Source organism: Oncorhynchus tshawytscha, linkage group LG05, assembly GCF_018296145.1.
Source record: "Oncorhynchus tshawytscha isolate Ot180627B linkage group LG05, Otsh_v2.0, whole genome shotgun sequence".
Taxonomy (NCBI): Eukaryota; Metazoa; Chordata; class Actinopteri; order Salmoniformes; family Salmonidae; genus Oncorhynchus; species Oncorhynchus tshawytscha.
In genome coordinates, this window is record NC_056433.1 from 24,554,168 (window position 1) to 24,569,153 (window position 14,986).

At 41.5% G+C, this 14,986-nt stretch overlaps 1 protein-coding gene across 2 annotated transcripts in view; it reads right to left on the reverse strand.

Moving 5' to 3' along the window:
* Positions 1 to 567: 567 nt before the first annotated feature.
* The window catches only part of LOC112250354 (calcipressin-2), a 123,485-nt gene continuing 109,066 nt past the window's right edge, over positions 568 to 14,986 (reverse strand). For both annotated transcript variants that reach the window (XM_042321733.1, XM_024420431.2), the window contains one exon: positions 568 to 3,223. In XM_042321733.1, the coding sequence (XP_042177667.1) occupies positions 3,066 to 3,223 (158 nt within the window). In that variant the 3' untranslated portion in view covers positions 568 to 3,065. The remainder of the gene's footprint in view (positions 3,224 to 14,986) is intronic.

Below are 14,986 nucleotides of genomic sequence, written 5' to 3' on the forward strand. Positions count from 1 at the left end.
TATGCTTTGACCCTGTTCACCCCATCAACACAGGACTTAGCCCTCTAAAGTTTAAGCCTACATAAACATAGCCTGTAGCCTGACTGAACATCAGTGTCATATTGTAGAAGACTGATAGAAGGGGAGGGCAACAGTGATTGATGTCTGTTGCGACAGCGTTGCCCTAGAAAACCCACAGCAACAGTTAAGTGAGGGGAATAACAAGCGTTCTCCAACAGCCGATAAAGCAATAAGGAACACGAGAGAGATGAACGTTGTTTATCACAGTGATGTCCTCTTTGTTAAAAATTAAACACGGTATAATGATGATAGCTCTTAAGAAATACAATTTAAATTGACATTGACACTGAAATTGGCCGTGACTAGTCTTACACACTGATGATGCACATGGGAGAGAAAGTAATTGAGTGAAGGTTAGGAGAATGGAGGAGTCAAGATGGGAGTCAAATCTCTTAGTAAATGGGGGCTGGGGAGGGGATGTAGACTTGAGAATTTCCCCCTTATTTTCCTATAAAATCAGTAGGCCTATAAAGCAACATTAGGACACATTAAAAACAAGACAATGCATTAAAACCAAACTCTTTTAATACTACCGTAGAATCATGTCAACTACTTTTACATGGCTACCATGAATATTTGTACAAAAATGCAGTAAAAATAGTATTGATTAATATATACAGATATGTATCCTTAGTGTAGGCAGGCAGGTTGTACATGTAGAATGACAAGTACATTGAAGGTGTTGCACAAGTTTTACACAATACAGATATTGGTTCCCCCCCATCACTGATACTACTTCCCACTCCAACAGACTCTCAGAAGAAAACAGACAATAATATGATTTCAAAAATAAATGGAGAAAAAAAAATCTGTAAAATACAAATATCTGGACATTTTGAATCACATACAGATACATATTGACAACATGCAGACTTCTTACTGTGTTTATATTTAAGGATATGACTGCAGGACAAGCTTATAGAGCAGATTCAACAGACCAGGGGTCTAGGCGAAAAACACCAAAATCTAGAAACAAAGTCATTGCTTGTATACAAGTCACCTCATTTTGGGTTGTAATGGTGGCTGTAGTACATAATTTGGACAGGGGCATGTTATTGTGTTGTTGGTAACCGTCAGATAAATGCAGTGAGGGAAGAGTGTCTTAAATACACTCTCGATACAAAACAAGGATGAAGGACTACTGTTACCCCAACCATTTGAAAGAAAGAAACGTTGCATGATTCAAACCTAGTGTTTTTAGAAATAGATAGGGACCGTATTCAATTTCATTTGATGTCTGTGTTTTTCAAAAAGGACAGTGGCACATTATTACCAACAACATTTGATCTGCTTTAAACGTCAATTATAAGCAGATGGGGAAATATTGCAGGTAGAAGAAAAGGGCATTGAGCGCAACCTACTGGATCTTGGTGAAGTAAACCATATTATCAATCAGCACACTTTGAACCGGGTCATCAAATCAGACCATTGGATTTGTCATCATCATCATCATCAGAGATCAGGGTTGAAATGATAGATACTGTGAGGTTACAGGCTGAGTGGTTAGAGTGTAGAAAAGCACCAGGGTGGAATCAGTGTGTCAAAAAAATTTAGAATCTCAGTGTTGGTGTAGTGTCTAAAACAGGAAGGGCCAATAGCAAACTGATCACAACGCCAGTTCTCCACAAACAGACAGGGCATTTTAAATGCATTTTGTACAGGGCTTGTTCTATATTCCTATAAGTTATTCAGGCATACCAAGACACTCATTGCACCAACACAGGAAAAACTCAACAAAACACACAAAGGGAAACAAAAATGATTGTGTGAGTGAGTGTCATTCCCCTTGACCATTTTCACAGAAACTGTGTAATAGCACTTGGAACATTTTGTGTAACATAATACGTTGGTTTTTTTTCATCCTCACAAGATCATTGTGATGCATTTTCTTATTCCTTATGAGTCTGAATAAATGTTTCTTTCTCGCTCTCTACAGAAGCACACAAACTGCAAGGAAACCCCATGCCTGAACCACTGTTCTCAAACAACACAATATCTCTATAAAAATGTAACCATGCACTTTATAGACTGTCTTCACGTGATGACATCTGATTGGCTATCCATTCTGTTTTTTTTCTTAGTTCACTTTTTCCCCCCTCTTTCTTTAAAACAGACTGTCAGGGACAAGACATGGACACAGAAAATTTCACATTGAGGAAAAATCACAGAAATATCATTGTACATAATGTTTTCACTTGAAGGCGCATGGCTTGTAACAGGTTTAAACATTGTTTTCTGTGAAGAACACCGATAGCCAGAACACCCAGGGAGGAGAGAGAGAAGATAGAGAAGAGAGAGGTCACATTGACAGTTACATACAGCAAACGGAGCAAAGTAAATACACAAACTGTATCAGACCAGTGCATGCATTGGCAAGATAAAAAAAATCCCATGGTCGACAGACAGCACTGACAACATGAGGAACAACCTCTGACAACTTTAAGTATTGAGTATTTATAATATTCTTTAGGGTTACTTCAATTCATGCAGCGCCAATCCCTCACCACCTCAGTGGCTAACATGCCCTGATGAGAGAAGTGCTATTCATCATTAGTGCTTGTGGTACATACGCAGTGATGCGAGAGCAAAGCTAACGTCCAGCAAACAGTCCATAAAAGCGAACAATGGGCTTCTTTAAACTGGCATGCACCACAACCGCTAAGAGCTCAAAGCAAGGTGCTGCCCCATCACTGCTAACTGTGTGACATTACATCAACAGAATCATAAAGAGAGGAACCAATCACTGAGGGCATGGTGGCTGCAACTAGAAATGTGAAAATGATAGTGGACGGAAACTAACTCTGTGATCATACATGTAGCACATCAACGGCTGTATGTCGGCGAGGACGAGGAACAGAGATCACTCCCCCTCTGGCCCAGGCGGACAGCCTTAAGGCGGGAAGGCTGAACATGGGGGAATGTTCCTGTGAGAGAGATGGGTGGGGGTCAAATTCTCCTTCCTCCACATGAGGATGTTACGGCAGGAAGTGGCAGGGAGACAGAGTTCAGTTGGACACAGGAAGGTCAGGGCGCCGGGTCTGGATGATTTTTGGTTTGGGGCAATTCTTTGGTTCCTCTTCCTCCTCCTCTGTGTCGCTATCGCACACGTGGACTACGACGCTGGGAGTGGACTCTGTTCCCGCATGCAGCTCAAACTTCTCTCCTGTAGACAGAGTGAGTGAGAAGAGAGCGGGAGAAACAGAGACAGAGAGAGAAGGTAAGTACAAGGCAGACGTTTCAGAATTCAAAGCAGCAGATCTCAGAACATTTTTCTACAGTAGAATACATGACCTCAAGAGGGAGCCCACGTTCAGTATGACGAGGAAAACTCTAGGATTTTCTACTCATGAATTGGGGGCATTTCAGTGAGCAGAAGATGAATATACAGTCTTTGTAATTATCTGGTTATAAGGACCTCAACACAGGGAAGACTGAGATAATATGGGGCGGCAGGTAGCCTAGTGGTTAGAGCGTTGGGCCAGTCCCCTAAAGGTCGCTAGATCGAATCCCCGAGCTGACAAGTTAAACATCTGTCATTCTGCCCCTGAACAAGGCAGTTAACCCAGTGTTCCTAGGCTGTCATTGTAAATAAGAATTTGTTCTTAAACCTGGAAGTTCTGTGACATATTAGGAATGTCTATGTATCTGAGGTATAGCAGTGGCATCCCTTGGGCCAAGCGGTATGATTGTAGTACAGTAATGTTGACCAAATCCAAAGTTGTGGCAAAATGGCTTAAGGGCAAAGTCAAGGTATTGTAGTGGCTATCACAAAGCCCTGATCTCAATCCTATAGAAAATGTGTGGGCAGAACTGAAAAAGTCTGTGTGAGCAAGGAGGCCTACAAACCTGACACCAGCTCTGTCAGGAGGAATGGGCCAAAATTCACCCAACTTATTGTGGAAGGCTACCTGAAATGTTTGACCCAAGTTAAACAATTGAAAGGCAATACTACCAAATACTAATTGAGTGTATGTAAACTTCTGACCCACTGGGAATGTGATGAAAGAAATAAAAGCTGAAAGAAATCATTCTCTCTACTGTTATTCTGACATTTCACATTTTTTAAATAAAGTGGTGATCCTAACTGACCTAAGACAGAGAATTGTTAGTAGGAATAAATGTCAGGAATTGCGAAAAACTGTGTTTAAATGTATTTGGCTAAGGTGTATGTAAACTTCCGACTTCAACTGTAGCTTCAAGTGTTTTAACCAAATACTGGTGGATTCAACTGATAAATGAATGGACGACCTGACCAGAGAGGTCCCGGACCTGAATAACAGTTTGCAGTTCTCCCAGGGTCAGCTCGATGACAGCAATCTGTAAGTCATTGAAAGAGTACATCAGTTCTGTGTGAATCTATGATAACAAAGATGGATGAATCAGATTCTCAAGGGATAATCAAGGTGGAACAACATGGTTGTGGACGGAATTGCAGAATCTCCACATGACGGAGACTGATGGACCACAGGAAGTTTGAGGTGGAGTGCGCCCACAGGACTGTAAAACCCACCAAAAAGCCCAGGTGACAAGCCCAGGACGATAGTGGTCAAGTTCCTGATGTTCAAGGACAAGGTAGCTGTTCTGGAAAGAGCCAAGAACTTGAGAGGAACGTATATCTTCCTCAATGAGGACTATTCTGAAGCTGTGCGCCAGAAGAGGAAAGAACTGATCCCAGCCATGAAAGCTGCCAGAGCGAGTGGGGACATTGCTTACATCCGCTATGACAGGCTCATTGTCCACCCTCCTTCCCAGAAGCCTGGAGGGGATGAGAGAGCCAAGCCTATGGGTTCGTAGCTTCAACCCCACAGCACACACACACACACACCAATTGATTAATGGACAACTGAATGTATATTTATTTTCCTCTTGCTTTGTTAGCTCTTTTCAGTATTATGTCTCTCTGATAAGCTACCCAGGAAAGGGCTGAAAATAGCACTTTCCTGGGTAGCATATTTAATATATAGTGCCTTGTAAAAGTATTGACATTCACACCCTTGGCGTTTTTCCTATTTTGTTGCATTACAACATGTAATTTAAATTGATTTTATTTTGGATTTCATGTAATGGACACACAAAATAGTGAAATGAACAAAATAACTTAAAACATTTTTTAAAAAAAAGGAAAAGTGGTGTGTGCATATGTATTCACCACCTTTGCTATAAAGCCCCTAACTAAGATCTGGTGCAACCAATTACCTTCAGAAGTCACGTAATTTGTTAAAGAAAGTCCACCTGTGTGCAATCTAAGTGTCACATGATCTCAGTATATATATATATATATGCACCTGTTCTAAAAGGCCCCAGAGTCTGCAACAACACTAACCAAGGGGCACCACCAAGCAAGCGGCACTATGAAGACCAAGGAGCTCCCCAAACAGGCCAGGGACAATTGTGGAGAAGTACAGATCAGGGTTGGGTTATAAAAAATATCAGAAACGTTGATCATCCCACAGAGCACCATTAAATCCATTATTAAAAAATGGAAAGAATATGGCACCACAACAAACCTGCCACGGGAGGGCAGCCCACCAAAACTCACAGACCAGGCAAGGAGGGCATTAATCAGAGAGGCAACAAAGAGACCAAAGATAACTCTGAAGGAGCTGCAAAGCTCCACAGCGGAGATTGGAGTATCTGTCCATAGGACCACTTTAAGCTGTACACTCCACAGAGCTGGGCTTTACGGAAGAGTGGCCAGAAAAAAAGCCATTGCTTAAAGAAAAAAACAAGCAAACATGTTTGGTGTTTGCCAAAAGGCATGTGGGAGACTCCCCAAACATATGGAAGAAGGTACTCTGGTCAGATGAGACTAAAATTGAGCTTTTTGGCCATCATAGAAAATATATACCCCAAGAGACTTGCAGCTGTAATTGCTGCTAAAGGTGTCTCTACAAAGTATTGACTTTGGGGGGGTGAATAGTTATGCAAAAGGTGTCTCTACAAAGTATTTGCTTTGGGGGTGAATAGTTATGCAAAAGGTGTCTCTACAAAGTATTTGCTTTGGGGGGGGTGAATAGTTATGCAACAGGTGTCTCTACAAAGTATTTGCTTTGGGGGATGAATAGTTATGCAACAGGTGTCTCTACAAAGTATTTGCTTTGGGGGGTGAATAGTTATGCAACAGGTGTCTCTACAAAGTATTGACTTTGGGGGGTGAATAGTTATGCAACAGGTGTCTCTACAAAGTATTGACTTTGGGGGTGAATAGTTATGCAACAGGTGTCTCTACAAAGTATTGACTTTGGGGGTGAATAGTTATGCAACAGGTGTCTCTACAAAGTATTTGCTTTGGGGGGTGAATAGTTATGCAGCAGGTGTCTCTACAAAGTATTTGCTTTGGGGGGGTGAATAGTTATGCAACAGGTGTCTCTACAAAGTATTTGCTTTGGGGGGTGAATAGTTATGCAACAGGTGTCTCTACAAAGTATTGACTTTGGGGGTGAATAGTTATGCAACAGGTGTCTCTACATAGTATTGACTTTGGGGGTGAATAGTTATGCAACAGGTGTCTCTACATAGTATTGACTTTGGGGGTGAATAGTTATGCAACAGGTGTCTCTACATAGTATTGACTTTGGGGGTGAATAGTTATGCAACAGGTGTCTCTACATAGTATTGACTTTGGGGGTGAATAGTTATGCAACAGGTGTCTCTACATAGTATTGACTTTGGGGGTGAATAGTTATGCAACAGGTGTCTCTACAAAGTATTTGCTTTGGGGGTGAATAGTTATGCAACAGGTGTCTCTACAAAGTATTTGCTTTGGGGGTGAATAGTTATGCAACAGGTGTCTCTACAAAGTATTTGCTTTGGGGGTGAATAGTTATGCAACAGGTGTCTCTACATAGTATTGACTTTGGGGGTGAATAGTTATGCAACAGGTGTCTCTACAAAGTATTGAATTTGGGGGGTGAATAGTTATGCAACAGGTGTCTCTACAAAGTATTTGCTTTGGGGGTGAATAGTTATGCAACAGGTGTCTCTACATAGTATTGACTTTGGGGGTGAATAGTTATGCAACAGGTGTCTCTACATAGTATTGACTTTGGGGGTGAATAGTTATGCAACAGGTGTCTCTACATAGTATTGACTTTGGGGGTGAATAGTTATGCAACAGGTGTCTCTACAAAGTATTTGCTTTGGGGGTGAATAGTTATGCAACAGGTGTCTCTACATAGTATTGACTTTGGGGGTGAATAGTTATGCAACAGGTGTCTCTACATAGTATTTGCTTTGGGGGGTGAATAGTTATGCAACAGGTGTCTCTACATAGTATTGACTTTGGGGGTGAATAGTTATGCAACAGGTGTCTCTACATAGTATTTGCTTTGGGGGTGAATAGTTATGCAACAGGTGTCTCTACATAGTATTTGCTTTGGGGGGTGAATAGTTATGCACGCTCAAGTTTTCTGTTTTTTGTTATTTCTTGTTTGTTTCACAAGAAAACATTTTTTTTTTATTTTTTTTTTAAAGTGGTAGGCAAGTTGTGTAAATCAAATGATACAAACCCCCCAAAAATCTATTTTAATTCTAGGTTGTAAGAAAATAGGAAAAATGCCAAGGGGGGTGAATACTTTCGCAAACCACTGTACGTAGCCTTAGAAATAAGGTTCATGAAATCAATAACTTGCTAACATCAGATAACATTCATATATTAGCCATTTCTGAGACTCACTTAGATAATTAATTTGATGATACAGTAGTAGCAATACAAGTATATAACATCTATAGAAGAGACAGAAATGATTATGGGGGAGGTGTTGTATATATTCAGAGCCATATCCCTGTAATGCTTAGAGAAGATTTTATGTCAAGTGTTATTGAAGTGTTGTGGTTGCAGGTTCACTGGGCACATCTAAAGTAGAGATGCACCGATATGACATTTTTGCCCGATGCCGATATCCAATATTTTCCTTGACAAAAAACCCCAGATACTGATAACCGATATGAACATTTTAGCGGCATTTTAAGCATTCTAGTACAGTTAAATAGTTAACACACACACACACACACAGGGACACAGCGGTCTAAGGCACTGCATCTCAGTGCAAGAGGCGTCACTACAGTCCCTGGTTCAGATCCAGGCTGTATCATATCTGGCTGTGATTGAGAGTCCCATAGGGCGGCGCACAATTGGCCGGGTTTGGCCGGGGTAGCCGTCATTGTAAATGAGAATTTGTTCTTAACTGACTTGCCGAGTTAAATGAAGGTTACACACACACACACCACACTGACCCAAAATGTATTTTGTTGGCATTTACGTATGACCCCCTTACCAGTAAAACATAATCAAAATCTATTTCCTTCATTTACTTGCTGTGCTGTTTTGTTGTTCATTTGTTCAGTCGTTTCATTCTCAACTAGGATTTCATCATACAGGTCAAGCAGTGAAGTTTCAGCTCTGTCTGTCCGTGGCATCTCATCCTCAGTGCCCACTGTCACTGTGTCCGTTTCCATCTTGTCCAGCTGTGTCTAACATTTCACGTAAACCCTGTTTCTTGTCCGCATTGAAGTAGCGGTCCTTGTACCTAGCATCGAACATGGTGGCGACACAGTAAAGAGGCTCAGAGAGAATGCCACCAAATCTCTTGTTCACAGCCTCCAGTACTTTTGTAAGTTTTAACCCCACGGTCTGTGTCGGCAGTTTTGTTGAGCAGGCGTTTCAATGCCATGATAGAGGGAATCACGTCTGCTGCAGAAGCAGTTGATTAGCTTATTTCTCAAGTCAGTTGTTCGAATGGCTCTAGGAGTGTGTTCATGTTTCCAAGTTTCAAACATGTTCTCAAATGCCATTGAAATGGCAGCAGCGGTATGAGAACCAGCACATTCTTGAGCAATACGGCTTTCCTCGGTATGAAATCCTCGTCGACCCACTGTCCTGTCAGACTCAGTATGCTCATGGGGCTAACATTGGCTGGTCCAAATGTCAGTCATGAAGCTAATAGCAGTGACGCCCATAGCAAGTAGCTCATAGATGTACGTTTCAACAGTACTGTGTAACTCCGGTAGGGCAACATCTGAAGAATAGTGTGTACCGGGGCTCGACCAGTCGGCGAAAGCCAACATCATCCACGACAGAGGACGGTTGATTGTCAAGGGCAATGAATTCCATTATCTTGGCGTTAAAGGATTTCACCTTTGAGTTGTCTCGCTGAAATGTTCTTACTCTTTCAAATGACTGCTCGTCTTGAACTTGTTGAGTTGTTGGAAGTGTGCGCTTAGTGTGCGCTCAATGGCATCATTACATAATCTAGTTACGTCATATATGTAGGTATGCACGTCAGCTTTGACATCGGACTTGCGCATCGACGTTAAATTAGACATCGGGCCGATGCCAATGTTGCCATTTTTAGCTAATATCGGCCGATTCTGATATACTCACCGATATATCATGCATCCCTAATCTAAAGCCTTTTAGGACACCAATTGCGAACAGTCAGTATCTGAATAATATGTGTGAAGTGCTTGATAGTGTATGTGTTGTAAACAGAGAGGTCTACTTTCTTGGGGAACTGAATATTGACTGGTTTTCATCAAGCTGTCTGCGCAAGAGGAAGCTTCTCACTGTAACCAGTGCCTGTAATCTGGTTCAGGTCATTAATCAACCTACCAGGGTGTTTACAAACACCACAGGAACAAGATCATACATATGTATCGATCACATTTTTACTAATGCTGTAGAACTTTGTTCTAAAGCTGTATCTCTACCCATTGGATGCAGTGATCACAATATAGTGGCTATATCCAGGAAAGCCAAAGTTCCAACAGCTGGTCCTAAAATAGTATACGAGCTCATACAAAATATTTTGCTGTGACTCTTATGTGGATGATGTTAAAAAATAGTTGTTAGTCTGATGTGATTAATGAGAAGCATCCAGATGCTGCACTTAATACATTTATGAAATTGCTTCTTCCAATTATTTTATTTATTTATTTTTATTTCACCTTTATTTAACCAGGTAGGCAAGTTGAGAACAAGTTCTCATTTACAATTGCGACCTGGCCAAGATAAAGCAAAGCAGTTCGACACATACAACGACACAGAGTTACACATGGAGTAAAACAAACATACAGTCAATAATACAGTATAAACAAGTCTATATACGATGTGAGCAAATGAGGTGAGATAAGGGAGGTAAAGGCAAAAAAAGGCCATGGTGGTAAAGTAAATACAATATAGCAAGTAAAACACTGGAATGGTAGATTTGCAATGGGGTGCAAAGGAGTGGGGTGCAAAGGAGCAAATAATGGGGTGCAAAGGAGCAAAATAAATAAATAAATAAATTAAATACAGTAGGGAAAGAGGTAGTTGTTTGGGCTAAATTATAGGTGGGCTATGTACAGGTGCAGTAATCTGTGAGCTGCTCTGACAGTTGGTACTTAAAGCTAGTAAGGGAGATAAGTGTTTCCAGTTTCAGAGATTTTTGTAGTTCGTTCCAGTCATTGGCAGCAGAGAACTGGAAGGAGAGGTGGCCAAAGAAAGAATTGGTTTTGGGGGTGACTAGAGAGATATACCTGCTGGAGCGTGTGCTACAGGTGGGAGATGCTATGGTGACCAGCGAGCTGAGATAAGGGGGGACTTTACCTAGCAGGGTCTTGTAGATGACATGGAGCCAGTGCGTTTGGCGACGAGTATGAAGCGAGGGCCAGCCAACGAGAGCGTACAGGATTGGTAGGATGGTCAGTTTTACAAGGGTATGTTTGGCAGCATGAGTAAAGGATGCTTTGTTGCGAAATAGGAAGCCAATTCTAGATTTAACTTTGGATTGGAGATGTTTGATATGGGTCTGAAAGGAGAGTTTACAGTCTAACCAGACACCTAAGTATTTGTAGTTGTCCACGTATTCTAAGTCAGAGCCGTCCAGAGTAGTGATGTTGGACAGGCGGGCAGGTGCAGGTAGCGATCGGTTGAAGAGCATGCATTTAGTTTTACTTGTATTTAAGAGCAATTGGAGGCCACGGAAGGAGAGTTGTATGGCATTGAAGCTTGCCTGGAGGGTTGTTAACACAGTGTCCAAAGAAGGGCCAGAAGTATACAGAATGGTGTCGTCTGCGTAGAGGTGGGTCAGAGACTCACCAGCAGCAAGAGCGACCTCATTGATGAATACAGAGAAGAGAGTCGGTCCAAGAATTGAACCCCCATAGAGACTGCCAGAGGTCCGGACAGCAGACCCTCCGATTTGACACACTGAACTCTATTATTGATAAACATGCACCTGTTAAAAACTTCGTAGGGCTAAGATCCCGTTAACGGGATCGAAATGACAACAGCCAGTGAAAGTGCAGGGCGCCAAATTCAAACAACAGAAATCTCATAATAGAAATTCCTCAAACATACAAGTATCTTATTGTTAATCCCACCATTTCAAATAGGGTTTATAGCGAAAGCACCACAAACGATTATGTTAGGTCAGAGCCAAGTCACAGAAAAACACAGCCATTTTTCCAGCCAAAGAGTGGACTCACAAAAATCAGAAATAGAACTAATCACTAACCTTTGATGATCTTCATCAGATGACACTCATAGGACTTCATGTTACACAATACATGTATGTTTTGTTCGATAAAGTTCATATTTATATTAAAAAATCTCAGTATACATTGGCGCGTTATGTTCAGTCGTTCCAAATACATCCGGTGATTTTGCAGAAAACCACATAAATTTACAGAAATACTCATTATAAATGTTGATGAAAATACAAGTGTTATACATGGAACTTTAGATAAACTTTAGATAAACTCCTTAATGCAACTGCTGTGTCAGATTTCAAAAAAGCTTTACGGAAAAAGCAAACCATGCAATAATCTGAGTACGGTGCTCAGAGACCCAACAAGCCAAAAAGATATCCGCCATATTGTGCAGTCAACAGAAGTCAGAAATAACATTATAAATATTCACTTACCTTTGATGATCTTCATCAGAATGCACTCCCAGGAATCCCAGTTCCACAATAAATGTTTGTTTTATTCGATAATGTCCATCATTTATGTCCAAATAGCTACTTTTGTTAGCGCGTTTTGTAAACAAATCCAAAGTCATGAAGTGCGTTCACTAGTTGCAGACGAAATGTCAAAAAGTTCCGTTACAGTCCACAGAAACATGTCAAACGGGTTTGGCATTTACAATTTACAACACTCATTTACAACTGCGACCTGGCCAAGATAAAGCAAAGCAGTGCGACAAAAACAACAACACAGAGTTACACATAAACAAATGCACAGTCAATAACACAATAGAAAAATCTATGTACAGTGTGAGCAAATGTACAAGATTGGGGAGGTAAGGCAATAAATAGGCCATAGAGGCGAAATAATTACAATTTAGCATTAACACTGGAGTGATAGATGTGCAGATGATGATGTGCAAGTAGAGATACTGGGGTGCAAAAGAGCAAAAAGATAAATAATAACATGGGGCGAGGTAGTTGGGTGTGTTATTTACAGATTGTCTGTGTACAGGTAGAGTGATCGGTAAGCTGCTCTGACAGCTAGAGTTAGAGAGGGAGATTAGAGAGGGAGATATAAGTCTCCAGCTTCAGTGATTTTTGCAATTTGTTACAGTCATTGGCAGCAGAGAACTGAAAGGAAAGGCAGCCAAAGAGGTGTTGGCTTTGGGGATGTCCAGTGAAATATACCTGCTGGAGCGTGTGCTACGGGTGGGTGTTGCTATGGTGAACAGTGAGCTGAGATAAGGTGGGGCTTTACCTATCAAGGACTGATAGATGACCTGGAGCCAGTGGGTTTGGCAAAGAATATGTAGCGTTGGCCAGCCAACGAGAGCATAGAGGTCGCAGTGATGGGTAGTATATGGGGCTTTGGTGACAAAATGGATGGCACTGTGATAGACTACATCCAGTTTGCTGAGTAGAGTGTTGGAGGCTATTTTGTAAATGACTTCGCCGAAGTCAAGGATCGGTAGGATAGTCAGTTTTACGAGGGTATGTTTGGCAGCATGAGTGAAGGAGGCTTTGTTGCGAAATAGGAAGCCGATTCTAGGTTTAATTTTGGATTGGAGATGCTTAATGTGAGTCTGTAAGGAGAGTTTACAGTCTAACCAGACACCTAGGTGTTTGTAGTTGTCCACATATTCTAAGTGGGGGTTGCTGCAGGGGGTGCAGAGCTGTTGGCCGGGGTAGGGGTAGCCAGGTGGAAAGCATGGCCAGCTGTAGAAAAATGCTTATTGAAATGATCAATGATCGTAGATTTATCAGTGGTGACAGTGTTTCTTAGCCTCAGTGCAGTGGGCAGCTGGGAGGATGTGCTCTTATTCTCCATGGACTTACTTTTTTACTTACTTACTTTTTGTAATTAGTGCTACAGGATGCAAATTTCTGTTTGAAAAAGCTAGCCTCAGCTTTCCTAACTGATTGTGTATATTGGTTCCTGACTTCCTTGAAAAGTTGCATATCGCTGGGGCTATTCGAAGCTAATGCAGAACGCCACAGGATGTTTTTGTGCTAGTCAAGGGCAGTCAAGTCTGGGGTGACTTGACTATCTGTTCTTAGTTCTACATTTTATGAATGGGGCATGCTTATTTAAGATGGTGAGGAAATCACTTTTAAAGAGCAACCAGGCATCCTCTACTGATGGGATGAGGTCAATATCCTTACAGGATACCTGGGCCAGGTCGATTAGAAAGGCCTGTTTCCTGAAGTGTTTTAGGGAGCGTTTGACAGTGAAGAGGGGTGGTCCTTTGACCACGGACCCATTACGGACGCAGGCAATGAGGCAGTGATTGCTGAGATCCTGGTTGAAGACAGCAGAGGTGTATTTAGAGGACAGGTTAGTCAGGATGATATCTAAGAGGGTACCCATGGTTACAGATGTAGGGTTGTACCTGGTAGGTTCCTTGATAATTTGTGTGAGATTGAGGGCATCTAGCTTAGACTGTAGGACGACTGGGGTGTTAAGCATAACCCAGTTTAGGTCACCTAACAGTATGAACTCTGAAGATATATGGGGGCAATCAATTCACATATGTTGTCCAGGGCACAGCTGGGGGCTGAGGGGGGACTATAACAAGCGCAACAGTGAGAGACTTCTTTCTGGAAAGGTGGATTTTTAAAAGTAGAATTGTTTGGGCACAGACCTGGATAGCAGGATAGAACTCTGCAGGCGATCTCTGCAGTAGATTGCAACTCCACCCACTTTGGCAGTTCTATCTTGGCGGAAAATGGAATGGAAATTTCAGAATTGAAAAACAGTATGGTTTAAGAGATTGGGCAAAAGGAGTGGCTAATAAGTCTGGCTGGACATCTGACTGGCTGACTTACTGCAAATTGAGACATTTTGTGACTAAACTCAACAAAAAGAAGAAGAAACTGTATTATGAGGCCAAGATCTATGATATAAAGAGTGATGGAAAAAAGTACTTTAAATTAAATTATGGGCAGAAAGACAAATTCAACTCCATCTTTCATCGAATCAGATTGCCTATTCATCACATAACCATTTGATGTTGGCAATTATTTTAATGATTACTTAATTGGCAAAGTGTGCAAAATTAGGCAGGAAATGCCAACCACGAACAGTGAGCCTTGATATTCATGCATTAAAAAAAAATATAATCAAAGAAAACATTGACAACTGAGATGGAAAGCTACTGAGGATGGTGGCAGACTCTATAGCCACTCCTATCTATCATATCTTTAATCTGAGCCTAGAGGAAAGTCTTTGTCCTCTGGAGGGAAGCTGGAGGGAAGCCAAAGTAATTCCGCTACCCAAGAGTGGTAAATCGGCCTTTACTGGTTCTAACAGCAGACCTATAAGCTTGCTGCCAGCTCTTAGCAACCTGTTTTTAAAAATTGTGTTTGACCAAATACAATGCTATTTCTCTATAAACAAATTTACAACAGACTTTCAGCATACTTATAGAGAAGGGTACTCAACATGTGCCCTCAACACTGACACAAATGACTGATGATTG